Raw genomic sequence first — 25,896 nt, forward strand, 5'->3', positions numbered from 1 at the left:
TAGCAATACTTAAAAAGAAAATATAAGTACAATGAGAGGTTTGTAATCAACCTCATGAAAGCAAAGATTTAAAAAATAAAGATCATCAAGACAAGAAAATAAGATGCAATGGGTGTGGGGGGGCGTGATTAGTATTGCCAAAAGCTTGTTTTGTATGAATGAAGCTGCACATTCAATCCCGATGAGGTACATGTAAGGTGAGGGAGGGACTATGTCATCCATGTGAGATGTAGGAAGGTTAAAGAATCATTTTACAAGCACCAAGGGAATGAAAGGGGCTGCGGTCTATGACTGATGAAGCTGTGTTGTTAACATGGAGAAGAAAAGCATATTTTTTAAAGATCATGGAGTAAAGGGTAACACTAAACCACAGTAAAGGTTGTTAGCTGGACACAAAAATAAGAATATCTTTTGATGATCATATCATCCTCATGCTACTTGAATGAAGAGCGGGCTTAAGAATAAAAAAAAAAGTAATAATAAATAAACAAATAAAATATAAATAAATAAAAAAATAAATAAATAAATAATAACAATTAATTAATAATAAAAATATATATATATATATATATATATATATATATATATATATATATATATATATATATATATATATATATATATATATATATATATATATATATATATATATATATATATATATATATATATATATATATATATATATATATATATATATATATATATATATATATATATATATATATATATATATATATATATATATATATATATATATATATATATATATATATATATATATATATATATATATATATATATATATATATATATATATATATATATATATATATATATATATATATATATATATATATATATATATATATATATATATATATATATATATATATATATATATATATATATATATATATATATATATATATATATATATATATATATATATATATATATATATATATATATATATATATATATATATATATATATATATATATATATATATATATATATATATATATATATATATATATATATATATATATATATATATATATATATATATATATATATATATATATATATATATATATATATATATATATATATATATATATATATATATATATATATATATATATATATATATATATATATATATATATATATATATATATATATATATATATATATATATATATATATATATATATATATATATATATATATATATATATATATATATATATATATATATATATATATATATATATATATATATATATATATATATATATATATATATATATATATATATATATATATATATATATATATATATATATATATATATATATATATATATATATATATATATATATATATATATATATATATATATATATATATATATATATATATATATATATATATATATATATATATATATATATATATATATATATATATATATATATATATATATATATATATATATATATATATATATATATATATATATATATATATATATATATATATATATATATATATATATATATATATATATATATATATATATATATATATATATATATATATATATATATATATATATATATATATATATATATATATATATATATATATATATATATATATATATATATATATATATATATATATATATATATATATATATATATATATATATATATATATATATATATATATATATATATATATATATATATATATATATATATATATATATATATATATATATATATATATATATATATATATATATATATATATATATATATATATATATATATATATATATATATATATATATATATATATATATATATATATATATATATATATATATATATATATATATATATATATATATATATATATATATATATATATATATATATATATATATATATATATATATATATATATATATATATATATATATATATATATATATATATATATATATATATATATATATATATATATATATATATATATATATATATATATATATATATATATATATATATATATATATATATATATATATATATATATATATATATATATATATATATATATATATATATATATATATATATATATATATATATATATATATATATATATATATATATATATATATATATATATATATATATATATATATATATATATATATATATATATATATATATATATATATATATATATATATATATATATATATATATATATATATATATATATATATATATATATATATATATATATATATATATATATATATATATATATATATATATATATATATATATATATATATATATATATATATATATATATATATATATATATATATATATATATATATATATATATATATATATATATATATATATATATATATATATATATATATATATATATATATATATATATATATATATATAAATATAAAAGTAAATATGTAAAATAAACAGTTGTAAGTCATTTAACTTGCCAGAAAATATATGCCTTGCCTTTCATGCTTTGAAGTATGTTTTAATGCATTCCTACTTAAAACAAAAAATATCATACCATTTTGCAATCAAGTATGAAGTGCTAAAAGCTAATGAAATTTACAATAAATAATCACCCAATCTGGATCTCAGTAATGATCAGATGTGATAATTCTTAATATAAAAAAATAAGACCCATGAAAATTCCTCTCATGTAATACATCATACAATCACAAGTACTCAGTGAATGTTCCACCACCTAAGCCGTGCTGTGATTGTAATCCACCAGATGTATTACATAAAGTCCCAACACAACAATGAAGGAAGGAAAGACAATCATACACACTGCCCAAATATTTCCAATATACAAGGTGTTCCAGGAGATAACAGCACAAATTTTGCAACTTGCTATCAAAATTTGAAGTAAATGGTTACAGCAGGAGTATTTACTCCTATCCTTGCATGCCTTAATCTTCTTGTTCTCTTCTCACAACTCCTTTACACACAATGGTATTCTACTCTCCCAATTCACTGAGGGGCTTTTTATTGCACTTACTCTATATCATATCTATATGCACTCTGAGTCCTCTCATATTCTTCTTTCACACACCTCTCCCTTCTTCATAACTCTCATTCTTCATTATCCATATCTTTCCAATCCCTCATTTCTCATAAAAATTCCTCTGCAATAATTATATATATACAATTTCTGTCCTTCCTCTTGAAAAATTAATCCAAAATTTTGGAAGACTTCCCATTTGCTCTTCCATTCCTTTCACATTCCAATATTTCTATTTTCTTGTAGCTTACTTGGAATTTCATTATGAGGCAAAAGTTTTCTAAAGTAATACACTATTCTTAAATGGTGAGTGAAGTTTAAATAAGCATGTTGATGATCTTGACATATGCCATCCTCATCTTGAACCACAAACACCTGATCAAATGATGCCATCAATTTTCTTTTTCTAAAGTAGCTTGCAAATGCACTCACTCTTTCTTAGCATTCTTTTCAAGGATTTACACATTTCTATGTAGTAAAACTTGCTGACATCCAATTAGCAAAGAAGTAACTTTATGAAGTATTTGTAATAAATATGCATACCAATTCTCAAGAAAACTTCAATAGCAAAAATAACACGTAAATAGAAATGCAGCTAACTGAAAACACATTCAATGCCAGCACTTAGTCAACTGGCAGTTCATGGTTCAAGGATAGAGACAGTGCATGTCATGTTTTACTTACAGTAACCACTGTCTAACTTGATAAACACAACTTAAAGCTTTAGAACATTTATGTTTTGTGATACCATTTCAATAAAGTGCCAAAATTGTGACTATTTCCGCCTGGAACATCCTTCATTGTAAATCCCATATATAAAGGACTCAGCAGATGACCACTTCAAGTCACTCCCAACTTTTAACAATTGACTTTCATTTCAGGATGATACAAAACAGATTTCAAGATTATAATATATATATATATATATATATATATATATATATATATATATATATATATATATATATATATATATATATATATATATATACGCACACACACACACACCATTGTTTTTTTTTATATTTCTTGCTATCCAATGTATGCAAAGCACACATTTCAGAATCCTTCCATACTTGTTTCTTTCAGACTTTAATTAGAGCTGCAGGATCAACCTGATTTTATGACACTGTATCATTCCAATTCCTGAATTGGTGTTTACTGGAACTTGTGTGACTCTCAGTCCACATTCACAAGCATCAAGCTGCTATCACATTCCTTGCTTAGTCCCTTATATTTAGGCTTACTATGTGTGTGTGTGTGTGTGTGTGTGTGTGTGTGTGTGTGTGTGTGTGTGTGTGTGTGTGTGTGTGTGTGTGTGTGTGTGTGTGTGTGTGTGTGTGTGTGTGAGTAATGAAAAATAGAAAAAAATGATGTAGACAAATAAATATGAAATCCTTCAAGTAGTATCAAAATAATCATAATAATGAAAATTTTGTATTTCCATGTTTTATATTCTAGATTTATAACTGAATATAAAAGAAAACAATAAAAAAATTACCTATTAAGTGAGAGGGGCAAACAGACCAAACCTTCCCTACCTGCTCTGTACAAGAAACTTAATTTTAGATAAGTTTTCTTAGCAACAGAGCTTAATTGGAGATTAACCATTGCATAATATACTCTGTACCTAAGTCCTCAACAATAACAATATTATCTCAACATATTAAACTGAGTAAATGTTTAGTTCTTTCTTTCATGTGAATGCATTAGCTTTTAGAAGCTGCAATGATTCTTTTAATGAAGAGCCAAGAAATGGATACCATGAAATAAAAATTTTGGCAACTTTGTAATCCTTCAAGCAATAATAAACTGCATGAGACTTAATATTGGTATACACCAAAGTTGCTAAGAGGCTAATCATCCATTATTTGATGAATAAAGTGTTACTTCACACTGCAAACAATACTGCTGCAGCATTCTGCCAACAAGATTTATTGTGGAAAAGTTGTATATTGCTGGCACAAAGCATAAAAAATTGTCCTCTTAGTCTGTAATACACAATAACCATGAATCATGTTAGTTTGTGCACATCAGCTAATTATGCATTTGTTAGGCATGCCCAACACCCAAACAGCTCCATTTCCACAATGAACACTTGGGAAAGGCTGCACCAGGAACCCAACTATCAAAGGTAGAAATGGGTCTAATAGATAATTATAAGACTAATGATGCAAGACACTAACCATATTATTGTAGTTGCCACGACCCTGGTAACCTCCACCGCCACCGCCGCTGCCTCCACGGCTATTATAGTTTCCACGCCCTCGGCCTGGGTGGAGAAGGTCCAATAACTCACCTCCATACAGCAAACCTACAAGTTCTATAAACTCAAGCCTATCTTTTTCTATATCATGAATTTAATATGCAGATGACTCTGCAATAATCATGAAGCTCAAGATATATCAGAGGCAAAAATAAGGTAAAACTGGTTTAAAAATAATGTATTCGTACTTGTGTTTGACTCACCAGCTCCTCCACCTCTCAAATTGTTAATTCCTGCATGGTATCCAGCATAATAAGCTGCCTTCATCTTTCCATGTTCTTCTGCCACCTTCACCACTAGGGGCTCTGTGCCACCCTCAGGGACCACGCCATTCATGCCACTGATTGCCGCCTCAGCTTGTGACTTTTTATCAAACCTGCAAGTATTGTAAATTACAATATTCCTGCTTGTCTCTTCTACTCGTAGTAAAAAAGTGAAGCAATGATTAATGATAGAAGTAAATCTGAGGCTGATGTCACTTTACTTATAGTATAAAAAAAAATCTGAGGCTGACGTGACTTTCATATATATCTAAGAGAAACTGACTAAATAATATTTCTGAAAATTTGAGTCCATGGAGGGAAGTTTGGAAATACTTAAAACCAGATAAGTCTAAAGAAAACATAGAAAAAAAATTCAAATTGTAAATTACCTGACAAAACCAACACCTCTCGGAAGTCCAGTTACTTTGTCCTTTAGAAGATTTTTCTGCACAATTTGACCATATACAGAAAATAACTCTTCAAGCTGGTCTAATGTGTATGATCTGAAAATAACAAGTTACAAGATCAGCATAAATTTAGAGGACAGTTACTACACCTAACTACAATTACTGTATTTGATGGCTCATAAGACGCAAGGGCTATTTATAATACGCATCCACTTTTGGCAGACATTGAAAAAAGATAAATGAGCAGATTTAAACTCTGAATATGAAGTGGAGGATTTCACCTGATATTTGAAGACTCACATACATTTAGGTAACTATTAGATCCCAATATTTTTAATTTAAAAACTTTGATCTTTGCTAGTAGGCTACACACCAATCCTGTTGTGACTTATGAGATGTGAACATATACTGTACCTGGCATATGGCATTGGCAGTGACTGTGAGTCAGAGACTACAGGGCTAATATTCACACACACACACACACACACACACACACACACACACACACACACACACACACACACACATCTATATATACATATATATATATATATATATATATATATATATATATATATATATATTTTTTTTTTACGGTAAGGCCTGTAGTGCCTTGGAAGAGTATTAGGAAGTGCTGTTCAGCTTCTGCCCATAGTGGCGCAGGCAATTTTATTTATAGTGGTACCCATATCAGGGCCCACATCACCACCTAAGCTCATCTTGGGTGTAACCACCTAGAACCTGGGTATCATGGTGACATGTAGGTAACTTTAAGCCACTCAACAAATGGCACAGTGTTTTAAGGGCTGTACGTGGTGGGATTCCAACCTACGCGTGGACGTCTGCCCGACCCCACGCTCACCACCTTATCCACTGCGCCACCGTCTCCCTTGTGTGTGTATATATATATATATATATATATATATATATATATATATATATATATATATATATATATATATATATATATATATATATATATATATATTATTCTTTTACATGCATGCAAAGTAAGAATGTTAAAAGACAGGTGCAGTTTTAAATGTATGAAAGTGTGTTTTATCTCAAGGAGTAATGGCATCCCACTAGAGATAGTAAAGAACCAACCACTGTCTCAATACTGAACTTTGGCCTCATAGGACACAGGGTCATTTCCTGAGGCATTTTTTGGAGAGAGAGAGAGAGAGAGAGAGAGAGAGAGAGAGAGAGAGAGAGAGAGAGAGAGAGAGAGAGAGAGAGAGAGAGAGAGAGAGAGAGAGAGAGAGAGAGAGGTCTCTCATGAGCCATCAAATATGGCAGTTAAATTCTATTTGCACTTTACAAATATCAAATGAACAAATACTACTGTATAATTATTACAGTACTATATCACAGAATACATAAGGAGAAACCAGTCATGCTACTTACCTAGGAATATTCTGTATATAAAGGTTAGTTTCCTTAATGTCTTCTCCCGGTGGCCGAGCATAAGACACTTTGATACGTTTGTGCTGCACCGGCAGGTTATTCAACTGTAGGATGGCCTTGGCTGCATCTTCTGGCTTCTGGTACTCCACGAAGCCAAAGCCAAATGAATAGCCAGTCTGCTGGGAATATCAAGTGTAAGGAGAGGTAAAATTATACATCAAGGAAAATAAAAACCTTAAATAAGAACATAACAATAAATATCAATGCAAAATAAGTAGCACTTGCAAAATGAATAAAATAAAATCAAAATAACAAATAAGTAAAAAATTAAATAACAATCTTTTATACACAAAACACATAAAGACAAATACTGTAAAGATAAAGAAAAGAAAATCAAAGAAGACCAAAATATATACATGTATGTACAAAATTACTATCCACAACTTCCAAAAGTTTAAGGTACTATCAATGCTAAGTTATTCCTATCCATGACTTGATATGTTCAAAACAGATCCACTCCTTACTTAATACTAGTCAGTATTTGTTGTCCTATGGATGGTCATTCACATACAAATAGACAATAATCCACATTTAGAAGCCATTTCTTTAATATATCAACCTATTCATCTCTAAGAAAAGGGCACTAACCATTCCTGTAAGTAGTAAGTATGTATAAAGATACACAGACAGACAGACAGACACACACATACGACTGTTAGACTTCCAGTCGAGTCGAGCTGCATGGTAATGGACCCTCAGCTCAAGCTCAGAGCTTATTCGTTCCTTGGGAAACTAAAACTGTGTAAATGGAAATGAACCCCAATTTTCTTCAGCTCAACAGATTTTACTGTGACATCTTTTGATTATGAGCAAGGTATGCCGATCCCTTACACCACTAAGTTGTGGAGCTGGGTCACACACAGTTCAAATTAAATTTCCACCAGCACCACAGCTATTCCTAGCTATCATATTGGCTCTTTCACATGCTTAATATCATGGAATAGTTTCTTGAGGGGCTTTTCTGAATGGTAATTTTTCACTAGCACCTCTTCCCTCACTTACTAGCCACATCTATGGTAAATATAAGCAATTCTCTGAAGCTGTCATATTATCTTGTTTTCAAAGTTTCAAAGGAATTGGACTTGAAATGATAACACTGATATTCTCTCTCTCTCTCTCTCTCTCTCTCTCTCTCTCTCTCTCTCTCTGAAAGTTTGGTGGAAAAAAAAAAAAAAAAAAAAAAAAAAAAATGCAAATTCAAACCTGGACACATGCAACCTAGTGAAAACAAGAGGAAATAGACGATGCTACCAATGTTCCCATACCAATTGAGTCCATAACAACAAACGGTGCAGCAAAGTAAATGAATTTTTATAAATGTGTTGTTTAAATAAGGTAGAAGTATTGAATATTATGCCAAGGACTTTAGGTGCATACCTGTGAGGAATTGCATTGTCGTTTACTGAGCAGTGGGATGCATTGGTGTTGGTAACTATCACATTTGAGAAAAGTGCTTATTTATTAGGAGCTATGTTAAGTCTATTTGTGGTGCAAAAGAACTGTGTTAAGGAATGATTGTCAGATGTTAGAGGCTGTGTTTACATTTGGATGGGTGGATGCAATTGTAATGTCATCTGCGTAAGAAACTACAGTCAATTTTCAGTTTCAATGACATGACTTAACCTAACCTAACTTTAACTTCATTATACACAAAAATATGGTGAAAAAAAGGCTACAACATGTAAAAAATCAATGCAAGGAATTGCTGGCAATGCTCCTCACCAAAAACAACAATGCTCATGGCAGCTGCTGCTCATACCACCACCAAAGGTGTAATTCATGTGTTTTTAGAGACTTTGTGTGATTTTGTTGATTCCCAATCTCTTCTGCAATGAATATTACTTGATTTAATGCTCTCTCACCTAAACCCTTCAAGAAGTCAATAGATCATGCAGGAACGCCACAGAACATCTGACTTCTGATCTTTCTAAGATTTCTGATTGGGGCAGAGAAAACTTAGTAGTGTTCTATGCCTCAAAAACTCAATTCCTCCATCTATCAACTTGACACAATCTTCCAGAAAACAATCGCATCTTCTTTAATGACACTAAACTGTCTCCCTCTTCCACACTGAACATCCTCGGCCTGTCATTTACTCATAATTTTAACTGGAAAATTCACATCTCATCTCTTGCTAAAACAGCTTCTATGAGGTTAGCCATTCTGCGGCACCTCTGCCAGTTTTTCTTGCCCTTCCAACTGCTAACTCGTACAAGGGCTTTATCTGTCCTTGCATGGAGTACTCTTCACATGTTTGAGGGGTTCCACTCACACAGTTATATTAGATAGGTTAGAATCAAAAGCCTTTTGTCTCAACTCGTCTCCTCGGACTGACTGTCTTCAGCCTCTTTCTTACTGGCAAAATGTTGCATCTTTTTCTATCTTTTATTGCTATTTTCATGCTAACTGCTGTACTGATCTTGCTAACTGTATGCCTCCCCTCCTCCTGTGGCCTTGCTGCATAAAGGATGGCCTTCTTCTTCCTCTCATCCCTATTCTGTCCAACTCTCTAATACAAGAGTTAACTAGTATTCTCAATCATTCATACCTTTCTCTGGTAAACTTTGGAACTCCCTGCCTGTTTGACTTCTTTTAAGGGGGAGATTTCAAGACATTTGTCACTGTCTTCTAGATAAATCCTTTCCAATCTATTAGGGAACTCACAATTAAAGTCGGCTTTTTTTTTTTTTTTCCTAATCTTGTTACCTATGGCAAGCTTCCCTAAAAAAAAGTTTCCCAAGGTTCCCAAAGATTGCTGGGGGATCAGAGGTATGCTTAAGTTGAAAAGAGTTAAGCACATCAACTAATTCACTAAATGTCTCACCCACCAGAGAAACAAAAGCAATATGAAAAAAATAGTTGGGTGTGTGAAACCAAAAATTATCCAAACTTACATACACAGAAGTCCTAGCATGGCAGTGTTCTCAGGGATACATCCTAATAATCCAACAAAACCAATAATCCAACACACTTCACACTTCTGGTCTCCTGCTCATTAGATTATTGGACTTTGCTACATAATATATATATTTATATATATATATATATATATATATATATATATATATATATATATATATATATATATATATACACAGTAATACCTAGAGTACCAACATACGATTTTTTTTTATATATACAACGAAAAATTTCATATAATTTACGCATTGAAATATGAAGATATCTTTAAGATACGAATAGCCAGGTAGGTGGCGCAGTGATCGCTCGGCTACCCACGTCCACCCGAACATTCACCCCGCGTTGTGCATCATTATTCATCCTTTGTGCAGTATGTGTCTGTGCTCCTCAGCCGTGTGCATTTTTCTGAAGTTTTGAGAACTCAAGATCCCATCCCAAAAGTAAAAGTTTGGCGAGAAACACACAAAATAGCCTGTATTCACATACTGATTACACTTAGAAATTCAATAAACGAGTGAGTACAAATGGTGTTCTGCTCACAAGCAACTCTTCCTCTTTGCAATGCAAAAAACCAGAAGTCTCTAGATGTCATGGTTACCAAAATATCACAGGTTGAATGAGGTAGTATCATTGGTTTACGTGGCCTTGCGTCCAATCGGGTTCAGCGGCCTTGGTTAGAGCGATAGAAAATGGGCCCCTTGTATCCTCCCTCCCTCCCTCCATCTCTCTCTCTCTCTCTCCTGTTCTGATACCACTCTCATTCAAAAGTTGTCTCCCCATAACATGGCAAGAGACCTGAGGTATAGAAGTAAGGCGCGTGGGAGAGGTGGCGGAATCAGACACAGTAAAATCACTGTCGCTGCCACCATCCATCATTGGTGACACAGTTTCATAGAGCATATGTTTACTCCTGATGAGTGTTGCCAGCTCACAAGCAAAGAAAACAGGAAGAAAATTGCCAAAATATAGCCATAAAAAGCCTAAACATCTATCATCGTGTCCCAAGTCTTGCATGATGAATGTCTATCGGTGTCCCGAGTTTTACAGGTATAGTCTGACCAGCCTTAATTTACGGCCATGGGGGGGCGAGCATCTCTGTACAGTGTTGCCACGTTTTCACTACTGTTCTGTTAATCTCTCTCTCTCTCTCTCTCTCTCTCTCTCTCTCTCTCTACTAAAGAATCAAAGGTAAGCAGAGAGTCATTTATAATTGTATATATATATATATATATATATATATATATATATATATATATATATATATATATATATATATATATATATATATATATATATGAGTGGCACGAGGTCAGTCACGTCGCCACCACAATGTGTCAAGGCCACCAGCTGGGTGTGGAAGAGTTGCCGCTCACAAGTGAAAAATGCTTTTTTTTTTTTCACTTAGGTATTGGCATATACCTACTATTTTGTAAAAATAGAAACTACACATTAGCTTGGCTTACGAATTATGAATGCGATTATGCCTCACCCTTGAAATTACTGTAAAAGCCAGTAAATGTGAGCATTTTATCTTATAATTATAGCAACATCTGGTACTACAAGGTGAGGCTATTCGGCCTGGCCAGGCTGGGTTCATCAGTATTGCCGCCACTCACAAGACTTCTACTATTTTTTTTTTTACTTTGGATAATAGATTATTTCTTTTTTCCATGCTCATTATCTTATATCTGTAACGCTGATATTATTACACACCCTAAACATACGCTAAGTACCATTATAAGTTACTACAGTTGATATCAGCAACACTGTTGAATATGTATGCCATGTTTGTATGGTACTATATAGTTTTTATGCATATGATGGTTACTGTTGATTCAGCCATCTATATACACAAGTCGAAATTTTATACATCTGAATTGATGGTATTTGCGATGCCTTGTACACCAATAACTTCCATTTCACATCGCATTTTTGGAAACGTGGCAGCACTGTAGAGTTCCCTCGCCCCCATAGCCGTAAATTAAGCTCGGTCAGACTATAGTTGTATGCATGACATGAACGAAATAATTATAAAAAGCCTAAATTGTTTTACTTACCTAAATGCTATCAAAATGATAATAAAATGAATAAAAAAGAAAAGGTTATTTACTTGAGAGACTGGACGTTGATGGCATGATGGAATGGAGGAGAGGAGGATGGGGAGGAAGACAGACAAGATCCGAGAAGACAGTCATGAGAGAGGACTTTGGATGTGCGCAGCGTGCCAGAGCTACACAACAGCTGTGTAGCGTCACAAGTCAGTGCCGCTATGTGGGGCCCGTTATAGTGAACATCGGCGTGGGAAACATGGAAAGATTGCCAGTCTTCGTCTCTGCCTTTGAAGACCCTTGCCTACTGGGGACTGACTTCCTCACGCATGTAGGAGCAAGTTTGGACTTCCAAGAAGGGAAGTTAAAGGCACGTGGCCAGAAAATTCCTTTGATCCTCTGAGGTGATGCTCAGTGTGAGAGGAGCGGGCAGTAGGGCGGTGTTCCTTGCCAGGCGAGCAAGGAAACAGCTGCAATGGATGTCCCACAATCTGCAGTACCTGGTCATGGCCAGGATGATGATGACAGCAACGCTGAGAGCCACCAGAGCAACGAGGATAACGCCGAGGAAGCTACAGTAAAGCGCGCCAGTAACATCACCATGCCCAGGAAAAACAGGAGAAAATCGTGGTGGCACGGAGATTATGTTATGTAATATTTTTCATATGTTCCTGTTTCTATTTTCTTTTGTGCTTATATATTTTTTTTCTGTTGTGTGATAGCCGGGTTAGCTATCACACAAACGGCTCGCCCGTTTAACCGCGTTTGTCCCCCGAAATACAATTCGTCCCATGGGTCAATATATTGACAAATTTTTTGGTCGTCTCCCGAATTGTTCGTCCTTAGAGACGTTCGTCAAGCGAGGTTTTGCTGTATTTATCTTATATTAAATCTATATTTGGTGGGTATTTAAAGCATGTTAATTTTTTGGGTGGATAAATTCATATCACATGAATGAATGAATTCTATTTCCATTAATTTCTATGGGAAAAATTTATTTGATATACAATTTTTTCATATACAATGATCGTCACAGAACGAATGAAATTCATATGTCGAAGTACCACTGTATATATATATATATATATATATATATATATATATATATATATATATATATATATATATATATATATATACAGTAAGGTCTCGGTTTACGTCAGAGTTACGTTCCTGAAACATGACGTAAGTCGATTTTGTACGTAACTCGAGTTTCCGTACATTTCAAAGCATATTATCGAGTTTTCAACCAATCATTGTTTATGGTCATTCAGGTAAGTTAAAGGTTATATTGTTATATTATTTACAACTATGTAGGAATATGAAACACAAGTTTGTTTTTGTTGTTGATTAGGGCCACGAACGTGAAGGACTGCAGGTTGCCGAGAGGGGTGGCCCTGAGGCCGCCAGGAGGGTGGGCAGGTCGAATGTTGTGACGTCCAGGGCGGACAGCTGGGAGCGTAGTGCAGTGCGGTGGGAGTAGAAGCGTGGGCAGCAGGGCAGGAAATGCAATAGGGATCAACAGACAGGCACAGACGGTGCAAGTGAGCTGCGAGTGTCGTGTGGCCCAGGCGAGGCTCCAGAGCTGTTATTGTTGTGATGGGTGTGCAAACCCTCAAGGTCGTCAAACCTCCCCGTTGTCATGGTAACGGGCTTTCCATTTTCTTCTTCACTCCCTCACACACAGCTGCTGCCTCCCTTCTCATGTCTTTTAATTACATCCTCTTTTTCTTGTAGCGTAATGGTTTTCCTTTTCTTAGCATCACTGCTGTCACTAAGGAGTTTTCTCTTCGGTGCCATTGAGCAAGATACTAAGAACTTGAGTCAGTAAATGCAGAAGTAGGATAACACTTGCCAGGGGCGACGGTGTGGTGGAACTGAGGCAGGGTGTTATTGTATTCAAGCGTGAGGCGGGCAGTGTGACGGATAACCACCAACAATAACAATAAATCCTGTGCTTTACGATTTATAAATTTTCATTTTTTTTAATCTTAAATTACCTTATAGTGGACTGATGTAACTACGAGTTTGACGTAACTCGAGACCGACGTAACCCAGGACTTTACTGTATATGTGTGTATATATATATATATATATATATATATATATATATATATATATATATATATATATATATATATATATATATATATATATATATATATATATATATATATATATATATATATATATATATATATATATACTCGAGATACGAACACCCTAACATACAATTTTTTTTTATACATGACGAAAAATTAAATATACTTTACGCCTCGAAATATGGTGATATTTCTAAGATACGAATAGCCATCGGTAGGTGGCGCAGCAATCGCTCGGCTACCTGCGTCCACCCGAACATTCAATTCGCGTTGTGTATTGTTGTTCGCCCTTTATGTATGTATGTGTCTGTGCTCCTCGGCAGTGTGTATTTTTCTTAAGTTTTATAAACTCAAGACCATGTGTCCCAAAAGTAAAAATAAGGAGGCTGAAAAGAAGAAACTCAAGAAGTCTCGTAATGGATATGAAACACAAGATAACTGCAAAATATGAATGTGGTGTGCGTATCTGTGACTTTGCCCTGTGCGCTGACGCTAGTAGTAACTAAAAAGTCAAACCATTGTTGATATATCATTCTGAGAACCCCAGGGCCTTTAATGCACATAAGGTGTTAAAAGAGAAACTCCAGTTCATGTGGCGTGCCAATAGTAAGGCATGGGTAACACGCCAATTCCTCCTCCCTACTACATATACGAAGTTCTGTCACAGCGTCGGTAAGTACAAATGCATGTTTAACATGCATTTCGCTCATGCTAACTCGGCAGGTTTGGCGAGAAACACAAAAAAATAGCCTGTATTCACATACTGATTACACTTGGAAATTCAATAAATGAGTAAGTGTTCTGCCCACAAACAACTCTTCTTCTTTGCAATGCAAAAAACCAGAAGTCTCTAGATACTATGGTTACCAAAATATCACAGGTTGAATGAGGTGGTATCATTGGTTTGTGTGGCCTTGTGTCCGATCGGGTTCAGCGGCCTTGGCTAGAGCGATAGAAAACGGGTCCCCTGTATCTCTCTCTCTCTCCCCTGTCGCCTGTTCTGATACCACTCTCATTCAAAAGTTGTCTCCCTACAACATGACGAGGTGCAGAAGTAAGGCTACCATCTGCTAGTTTAACGATCACCAAACTCACTTTAACGAAATTTTATCCATTTAATTATTTCCAAGTTTGAAAGCCCCGCCATATCACGCAAACCGACAGGCTTTTGAATACACCAGCACCTCTCATGGCCAACACACACACCACTCACTCCCCCTGTTCAAAACAATAACAGCGTCAGCAGCAGCTCGTCTTCCCTCGCTCAACTTACCACCAATACGCCCTGCAATGTCGCCTAGCGTTGCTAAGAAGACCAGGAAGTCTCTTACTCTCGAAGTGAAGCTGGATATCATTCACAGACAGGAGAGGCAAGAAAACCAATAGCAATGCTTGCCACCATCTTGACTCCATCTACTGTTTCTACTATTTTCAAGTCAGTAGACTCTATTAAGAAGGCTGGTGAGACTGTATCTTCCTTACAAGCTAGAAGAACCACTTTAACTTGTGACTCTACAATGGATAAACTGGAAAGCCTTGTGGAAATGTGGTACTTAAGTTTTCTATGTGATACAATGATGCGCCCTTTGTTTACATTCCACAGGTTGCCGGTTAGTGTCTTTCCCGTTTCATTCTCCCTTCCTTCATAAATTTAAGATCGTCAACATTATAAAGTTACGTACATACATACATTAGTGTACATTATAATGACTTAAATTAAACTGCCTAAATGTTTAATTTCATAATTTTTACTTTCATTAAACCTTTCACTGTACTATGATGCACTCTCGCTTTGTTTACTCTCAATGGAAGTTCAAGTCAGGGGTTAAACTTGTTATAATCGGTTCGCTAAACGAAGTTTCGCTTAGCTAAGTTTTTTTTTTAGGAACGTAACCCCTTCGTTAAGCGAGGGTTGTCTGTATAGCTTGTGTTTACTCCTGATGAATGTTGCCAGCTCACAAGCAAATTAAATGGGAAGAAAATAGCCAAAATATAGCCCAAAAACACCTAAATGTGCATTGACGTGCCTTGAGTCTAGCGTGATGAACATCTATCGACGTATCCCGAGTTTTCCGGGTTAAGTTGTTATTCTGGGCAATATAGTACATTTATATCATGCATAAAAAAAACATTGTATTTATCTTATATTAAATCTATATTTAGTTGGTATTTAAGACATGCTAATTTTTCTTGGGGTGGGGTAAATTCAATCACTAGAACGAATGAATTCTATTTCCATTAATTTCTATGGGAAAAATTTATTCGATATACGATTTTTTTTATATACAACGATCGTCACGGAATGAATTAAATTCATATGTTGATGTACCACTGTATATACAATAAGCCCCTGCACTTGGCAAATCTTAGCTTGGCGAAACTCACTTTTGACGGTAGGGTGACCACAGACCACCGAGTGCATGCTTGGCAATTTGAATTCAAACTGCAGATGCCCGGTGATGTCAGACCTCTCTCTAAACCTATCAGAATGCAGTGTGAGAGTCCCTTTCAGCCATTTTGTTTGTGCTACCCTCTGCTTTGCTAGCGTCAGATCGAATTTTGGCGATTTACCACCAACATGGTTTCTACCAATGAAACAGGTGGTAACAGTGGGGGTAAGGACAATGGTGGTGGTGCAAGGACGAAAGTGGGCAAGGGAAACGGGTGGAAAAATGGGAGTTACAGCCTTTATATCATGTATTATTAGCCTTATTTATTGTTTATAGGTCTGTTTTGTACATGAAATACCGCGGTATTCCATTATAGTCTGACCAGGCTTAATTTACGGCTATGGTGGGGCAAGGGGAACTCTACAGTTCTGCCACGTTTCCAAAAAATGCGATGTGAAATGGAAGTTATTGGTGTACAAGGCATCGCAAATACCATCAATTCAGATGTATAAAATTTTGACTTGTGTATATAGATGGCTGAATCAACAGTAACCATCATATGCATAAAAAACTATATAGTACCATACAAACATGGCATACATATTCAACAGTGTTGCTGATATCAACTGTAGTAACTTATAATGGTACTTAGCGTATGTTTAGGGTATGTAATAATATCAGCGTTACAGATATAAGATAATGAGCATGGAAAAAAGAAATAATCTATTATCCAAAGTAAAAAAAAAAAATAGTAGAAGTCTTGTGAGTGGCGGCAATACTGATGAACCCAGCCTGGCCAGGCCGAATAGCCTCACCTTGTAGTACCAGATGTTGCTATAATTATAAGATAAAATGCTCACATTTACTGGCTTTTACAGTAATTTCAAGGGTGAGGCATAATCGCATTCATAATTCGTAAGCCAAGCTAATGTGTAGTTTCTATTTTTACAAAATAGTAGGTATATGCCAATACCTAAGTGAAAAAAAAAAGCATTTTTCACTTGTGAGCGGCAACTCTTCCACACCCAGCTGGTGGCCTTGACACATTGTGGTGGCGACGTGACTGACCTCGTGCCACTCACTTATATATATATATATATATATATATATATATATATATATATATATATATATATATATATATATATATATATATATATATATACAATTATAAATGACTCTCTCTGCTTACCTTTGATTCTTTAGTGAGAGAGAGAGAGAGAGAGAGAGAGAGAGAGAGAGAGAGAGAGAGAGAGAGAGAGAGAGAGAGAGAGAGAGAGAGATTAACAGAACAACAGTAGTGAAAACGTGGCAACACTGTACAGAGACGCTCGCCCCCCCATGGCTGTAAATTAAGGCTGGTCAGACTATAGTAATTCACTATCACTCACTGCCACGGAGTCCAGGTTATCCTCATGGCATGAGCGTATATGAATACTAAGATATGATATCCATTATAGCAGGCAATAGAGGAGTGGAAACAAATTTAATATCGTGGTGATAGACAACACGCCAAGCTAAAAAGGTCATAAGAAGAAGAAGCGGCCAAGTCGCCAGAGTCTCCGCCGTCTGTGGCCGATCTCCGTATCTCTGCTTCATATTTTGGTATTCCATGTAAGATTTCACTTTATGCATTACAAAACAATCCTTTCTTGGGGCAAGGTTTGTAAAAACCTAATAGAAATGTTTTGTGAACATATATGCATATATAAGACAGTAACACCACCTCCAGAGGTGGTGTTCCCAGCAAACTCAGAGCAACCTCGTCACCGTCCCTCCAAGCGTTCATGGAAGCCATTTCACAGCAGGAGGTTGCTCTGAGGTTGTTGAAGAATCTTGGATTCAGCTCCAGGAGCACTAGAGACAGGTGGGGAGCCAGACAATCACAGCGAAGCTGACGCGTTCGGTCCCTCACCCGGCAAATTCAAATCCAGAAAATTCGCTAAAACGGATGTGATTGTACGCTATGCGGACTTTTTGGTCTAACTTTATATAGTATGTTAAACTGGAAATTCGTTAGACGAACGTTCATTAAGCGGAGTATTACTGTATATATGTATATATATATATATATATATATATATATATATATATATATATATATATATATATATATATCTTATGGAAAATCCTTATGGCTTAGCAGTCTTCACTAGGTCCTAAACCTTGGAAATCAACATGAGAGGCCAGTATTCTACTGAAATCTAAATTGATATTTTTTATGTATTCATGCAAAAACACACCCTTCTGTCATCTACATTAATCAAATACTACCTTGTCCCATTATAACCTATCATCATTCTGGTACTCATCAAAGTTCTGACCTTCATTGATATACAATACTTGACATGATATTGGGCCAAATGGGCTGAGTTGAGTGGGGCTTTAACCCACTGTTACCAATACAAGTTGGGGTATGCCACCATATTGTACTGCACTAAGTTGTCAGGTTTAACAGGGAGACAATGCCACCACTCCTACTCAGAAACAAAGGCATGTCAGGAAACCTAAGACTGGGAAAAGGGCCCTGACAAAACGTCAGAGGCTGTCCCAGTTAAATCTGGCAATCCAGTGCCATTTGCAATGGTGGCATACTATAACTTGTTCATTGTTCAGTGTTCACTTAGTTGTGTGACCATTCTTTTTTTCATGGCTATGATCTGGACAATAATTTCCTATGTTAATACTTAATAGAGTCCATGATAACACTGGATAAATTAGAAGAAGGGCTGAAGGTTAAGAATCAGGTATACCCAGTACACTTGCAGCATACAATCTTACTCATGGTTTCAAGGGCAGCTGATCAGCATTGATGATAGTGAGTTAATAAGCCCTGCATACTACGTAGGTTGCTACATTCGACACCTCAATAATATGGCGTAAAACTTCAACCTCCTTAGGGTTCCTTCATTTATCATCATAATATTGGACTGACTAGTTGGTCCAATATGATGTCAAGCACTGTACTTAGGTTGTGGAAGAACAAGCAATCAGAACTCACAACTACCATCTTCTTATCCATACATCCATACTGGAAGATTTAAACTAAACAATTGATTTCAAGGATGATTACCAATATTATACATCACTGATCCCAACTTTCCAAAGCATTCACATTACAATATATCTGCATATGAAGTGATTTAAAATCATATACATTGTAATCTATAGTGTCATATATAGAGTAATTTAAAGTCACAGATGTCTGCATATCCTAATGGCAATCACAGTTTAATTTCATCCCACTAATTCATGATAAGAAATTATAAAATAGATTTTCATCTCAATCAGATTTTTCAAACTGAAAAACAGTTACCTCAATCACTATCATAAAGAGCAGAATCCAAGAATTAAACATTGGCATAATCAAGAAGTCAAAGAGAATGTGTTTTTAAAACTGCCTGAATATAACAGGTCTTATAATGAAAGCCATTTCTTCCTTCCTTGAATGTTTTTAAGTTTACTTCTCACATGTTATAGCTAGCTATATCCATGAGCAAGGCAAAGAGATATAGACTGTTGTTTTGCAAAGCTATACATTTAGGCATAAAAGACACACTGAAATATCTTATAGCAAAATAATAACAGCACAATTGAGATCTTGTCACCAGTGGAACAAATCACTTTGAAATACCAGTGATAAAATTTTTAAGCTAGAGATGTACCAAGATAATTGTAAATGTGTACCAATTGTTGTCAAAGTATTTTCTTTCTATTTAATGCAATATAAGGAAAATCTGCAATACATTTCTCTTTTCCTGATTACAAATGATCCTTGTAAAATCATTCACAACCATCATGATGTCTATGATCTCACTAATATTTATGTAGTATAACTAACTTTCCCAATTAATTATTTGTTATAAACAAATAGGATGGCTTATGACATGATTTGATGATATGCTGCTTGATGATGGAGAAATAAAAAACCCACCAAATTACAATTTCTGACCCCTAAGTCAAAACTAGATGGCATGTCCAATTTTGGACAGATTGGTCACTAAATGCAGAAACAATACGACCTTAGTAACTCATCCTCAATCACAAGCAATATGAAATCAATCTACCAAGATATCTTGATCTCTAGTGTATTTCCAAAGCTTTTCTCATCCCTTCTTGTCTTTTCTGGTTATACTTATTTATATCTATTGCCTTTTATCCCAATTATTCATAACATGAGGCTTTTATCCCAGTTATTCATTAGACCATGTTTCTGACTCATATACTAAAAATGATACATGGCAAATCTTAAACAATTACCTTCCATGATCGTGAGATTACTCTTTTTTTTCTTCTTGAAACTATCACATCCAATCACTGTTCTATGATCAGGATTCCAACTAATTTTCAGTCTAATACTTAATCCCCTAATTTCATAACTTAGTGTGAAATAGCTAAACATTAATTCTGAAAGTTTGTTTCTACATTTTTGTAAGTTTTAAACAGCCAAACATTAGTTCTATAACTGTTTCTACATTTTCAAACTGATTCGTGAGAAAATATACATAAATTATTTCACCAGCAAATCTACATATGTACTTCATCTAAATTAATTTCAACAACTATCTCTTGAATATTCATGACAAAAATTTTCCCTACTGCTATAATGAATAGCTCTGTAGTGGTGGTGGCATGTATAACCCCTTCCCTTATTATTTTATCACTAATCCTATGTAAACATATAATAACAAAGTTTTTCTTGTATAGTCACATAACTTCATGTGTTTTTTTTCAGTCTTCTATAATAACCGTGTCATACAACACTTTCTGGCATTTTTTAGTATTTTGCTACCATATGATACATAATGGTACAGCATAAAATGAGTTGCACATGATCAGCCTCTTACCACCAGTACAGGTACCTATGCTAGAAAACATTGAATTGGCTACCAAATGGACAATTAATTTAAGTGAAATACAGAATTGCAGTAGCATCTTTGTGATATATCTAAAGAAAATAAATGACAGTGGGACACCAAAGACTTGATAAAATTTCAGCCTCAACATTTTGTTGCAATAATCTCTGCTTACCAGCATAACACTCATCTTTCAGGATAAATTTCCAAGCCACATCATAGAATATGTTTTAATTTTTTTTTTTTCTTCTTTCAAGTCAACAGTGAATCCATTTTTTCATTACTATTAAGAAGTCAGAAAGTATCACTTGTAACACTGGTTCAAATACTGAGACTCCTACTGAGCTTCTCTATACTCTCCTCCAGTCTCAGTAATTGCTCATTCATTCCAGGAGCATCTAAAAAGGTGGCCATGATAGAACATCCACCACACCAAGAGGAGTGATTGAATGACAGTCCTTCCATGATCAAACTCTCCTCATCTTGTCTTTTTTACTTATATACGCACCTTGCCCTAATATTCCACCTTTCAAGTGGTCCTCCTACCACTTGCATTCAAATCTGATTCATGCATACTTACATAATCCCTTTTCCATACTTATAGTCTATGATCAATAAAACTAATGTAGACAAGTGCAATAATGCTTCACAGGTCCACTGAAAGGAATCATATCAAATACATTCTCATGCCAATATATCCATATTGAAATGATATTGGTTTAATTCCCCTACCATAACTCTCAACATCCTGCAGAATCTAAATCAAAGAGTTGAGATAGTTGGGTAAGGCTCCATCCTGCACTGGATTCAGACTGATGATGTATTACATCTGCATTCTAATACTACATCTATTCTTATCTATATCTTAAGAATTCCTAAGCTATAACATGAAACCAAAATCCCTATTAGTGTAGATATAAAACGACCAGGTGATGGCCCAATGGAATAAAAGAACCACTTTACACGATGCTGATGTCTTCCACAAGGCTTCAACACTTAACAACATGTCACCTTTGCTTGCTTACTGGTATCATGATGACAATATCAATTTTGAATCAAACATCAACAGTGCTTTTCTGGACAATATAAACATATTTTTCAGCTCTTTCATAACAATAAAAAAAAGCAAAAAGACACCCTTGGAGACGCTTCTTCAACACAGCTTTTATCTTTCCACAAAAGACATTCTCTTTTCCTCACTAATATATAAATAAGTAATGCCATAAAAAAAAAAGGCACAAGCATACTATTTTTCCACTTTTGTTATTATGATAAAAATCTGTTTTTTGTTTACTCAAGATAAACCTGTAAAGAAGTCACATTTGAACAAAATAACAACAACAATAATAAATAATAATAATAATAATAATAATAATAATAATAATAATAATAATAATAATAATAATAATTAAGAAGAATGATAATTAATAATGACAGTAAATCATTTCCACAAAAAATAACTAAAATCCACTTTCGGATAATTATACCTTCATGTCCTTCATAATGCGGCAGTTTTTAATAGGTCCAACAACAACAAATATCTTGTAAAACTCTTGGTCAGTTAGAGTTTGTGGGAGGTAATTAATGATGAGGTTGGTGCGGGTCTCCCCTTCAGGGAGCGCAGAACTGGTGGTCGACTCAAAACTCATTGTAGATTTGTAATTTTCAAGCTAAACCTGAAAAAGAGACACACAGTCAATTCACAAGTAGACCACACTATATGAAACAAAGCACTCATCACCAACAACACAAGCACACCTGAACCACCTCTACCTAAGCTGGCCTTACCCAGGTAATGCACAAATTTTTACTTTTATTTTATTTCATTTATCTATTTATTATTTTTTTAATTTATCTATTTATTTTTATTCATTTATTTATTTAATTTTTTTTTTTTTTTTTTTTTTTTTGCAAGGGGGCAACACTGGCCTGGGGCAACAGAGAGTAAACAAAAAGGCACACTTAGTTACCAGTCCCTGTTCAGGTACCTCTACTCCACATTCATTTAATATCACAAGTGCTGCCAAGAACATCCTGATTATGAATGCAGTCAATCCAAGGAGCATCATACTTCCCTTGGATCCATCTCAAGATGACCTATTCCTCTCAATTTTAAAATATTAAATCCAGAAAAGCTTGCGCCATTTAACTTTTATGGTTAAACCAATTCTTATGTTAGGTTTTGATAAAAAGCTTCCTTCTCAGTGATAAAAAGAAGTCTTTGTAAATAATGCTTCTTGATTAAACTATATCTACATTCAGAATCATGACAAATCATAGAACATAAATGATCATAGCACTGACTTATATTAAGAATAATTAAATAAATAAATTAAAAGAATGTATCACTTTGAATATCCTGATTCTAACAATAATGGAAAAATCAAATTATAACATGAAATTAAACTTAACAACTTTCTTATTTCTAACAACTGAAGACTGGAAAAAAATCAATAAAATAAATAAATAAATAAATAACCAATCACATATTACTGGCAGCTTAATATGTGAGCACTGCAACAACTTTAAGTACTCAAGAGTGTGCCTGTGCCAGCAACTCATTGTTACACCACCTTAACACACAAACCATACTAAAGAAATTAATACTGACAACTACTGAGCCCTCCACCTGTTAGCAAATTCACTACAATTCTCAAAATTTCAATTGGATTAATAATAAAAATTATATACTGATTGACTAACATTAACATCCCTTTCTGGCCAGTAACTGCTGAGGGCTCACTTGTTGAAGACTTTACGTGTCAGTTACGAATTAGTATAGTTAATGAATATATTAGAAAACCGGCCAGTAAACCACTCCTACACAATGAGAATCAAGATCCTACTACCAAGCTACTGCAATTGTGGTCGGCCCACTCCTTAAATAAGAAGGCTGTGACTACCAAATGAAGCACAAAAGGCCTCTGAATGCTTTAATGCATGCCCATCACATAATGTAACCACACTCATCCCTCGTAAATTTAAGTCAATTGGGATTTCCGAGTTGCCGAGATGCTGCTGCAGGCTTGCATCGGCCATTACCGAGTAAGCTGGCAGGGCAGAATATACTTTAACTGCCTGCGAGGCATGGGGTTAGTGCGGGCGAGGTGGTGAGGGTGAGGCCAGCGAGGGTGAGGCCCAGCGTGGTCAGGCCGCCCCCGCCTGGCCTGCACACAAGACGTACAGTTGCCCCTAACACATGTGCCACAAATTATCACCCCAGAAACGCACAACCTAACGCTCACTTACACACACCCTGCTCCTAACCCTGCTGTACTACACAGTATCTATCCCTACCACTAGCCCAGGATAAAAGGAATAAGAAGCAGTGCGCGTGTTAGCAGTATTAGCCAAGATGAGAGGCGGGAGGCGGAGGCGGGCAGGCGGCGCAGGCCCGAGCCTCCCCGCCTCTCACTTAGCTGTTCCTCACGCCTTGTGTCCTGCTATTTCCGCCACACTACATGCCACTCCACCCTCCGTGACACACACAACACCTGAATGACACACTGCACTTTCAAACGGAGCACCAAACAGCGAGATAATCACCTAAATAAACCCAAACATCGAGGTGTCGCGGAGTGTGCCGGGAGACGCGCGTGGCCACACAAACACTGTTGCACGCCTGCCAACCGCGCCTACAATGTGCCTTCACTTTCCTTGCACTGCCTGCCTGCCCATTACAACCTTCTAAAATTATAACAAAATGTAACGCTGTTCATATTGATGCTACATGATTTAAACGTGTTAACATGGAGCAAAGTATCATATTGATTTTGATGTGGCACCACTGCGTTAGAGAGAATTGGTGTCATGTTTTCTATTATTCTTTAGGGGTTACTCTACTGAGGTGAACCCAAGCTATGTAATGCATGTGTGTGGTATATTGACCTATTCTTCCGTGTAAAGAGGTATCCTGCAAAACAAAACATTAATATGATAAATAGCCAGACCATAAATATTCTTCCAGAGGGAAACAAAGAAGCATAATAGGATGGAATTCAGGATTGTCGAGGAAGGATATTACAACTAAGAAGGCAAGATCGGTAGGTTCGGAGGTTCCTTGT

General features: G+C 34.0%; 1 protein-coding gene across 6 annotated transcripts in view; it reads right to left on the reverse strand.

Moving 5' to 3' along the window:
- Positions 1-25,524, reverse strand: part of LOC123500178 (sex-lethal homolog) — a 45,167-nt gene extending 19,643 nt beyond the window's left edge. For 2 of the 6 annotated variants that reach the window (XR_006673203.1, XM_045248903.1), the window contains exons 1-6: positions 25,379-25,524; positions 23,320-23,508; positions 7,458-7,636; positions 6,033-6,146; positions 5,584-5,756; positions 5,301-5,386 (exon numbers count right to left, since the gene is read on the reverse strand). Coding sequence is in view for 5 of the 6 variants with exons in the window: in XM_045248903.1 (XP_045104838.1) it covers positions 5,301-5,386; positions 5,584-5,756; positions 6,033-6,146; positions 7,458-7,636; positions 23,320-23,481 (714 nt within the window). In the remaining variant the exon portion in view is untranslated. Of the gene's footprint in view, positions 1-5,300; positions 5,387-5,568; positions 5,757-6,032; positions 6,147-7,457; positions 7,637-23,319; positions 23,509-25,129; positions 25,154-25,378 lie in introns of those variants that run through there. The other 4 variants (XM_045248906.1, XM_045248902.1, XM_045248900.1 and 1 more) reach the window with 4 other exon arrangements.
- Between the last annotated feature and the right edge of the window lie 372 nt (positions 25,525-25,896).

The sequence above is a fragment of the Portunus trituberculatus genome, chromosome 50, assembly GCF_017591435.1.
Source record: "Portunus trituberculatus isolate SZX2019 chromosome 50, ASM1759143v1, whole genome shotgun sequence".
Classification (NCBI taxonomy): domain Eukaryota; kingdom Metazoa; phylum Arthropoda; class Malacostraca; order Decapoda; family Portunidae; genus Portunus; species Portunus trituberculatus.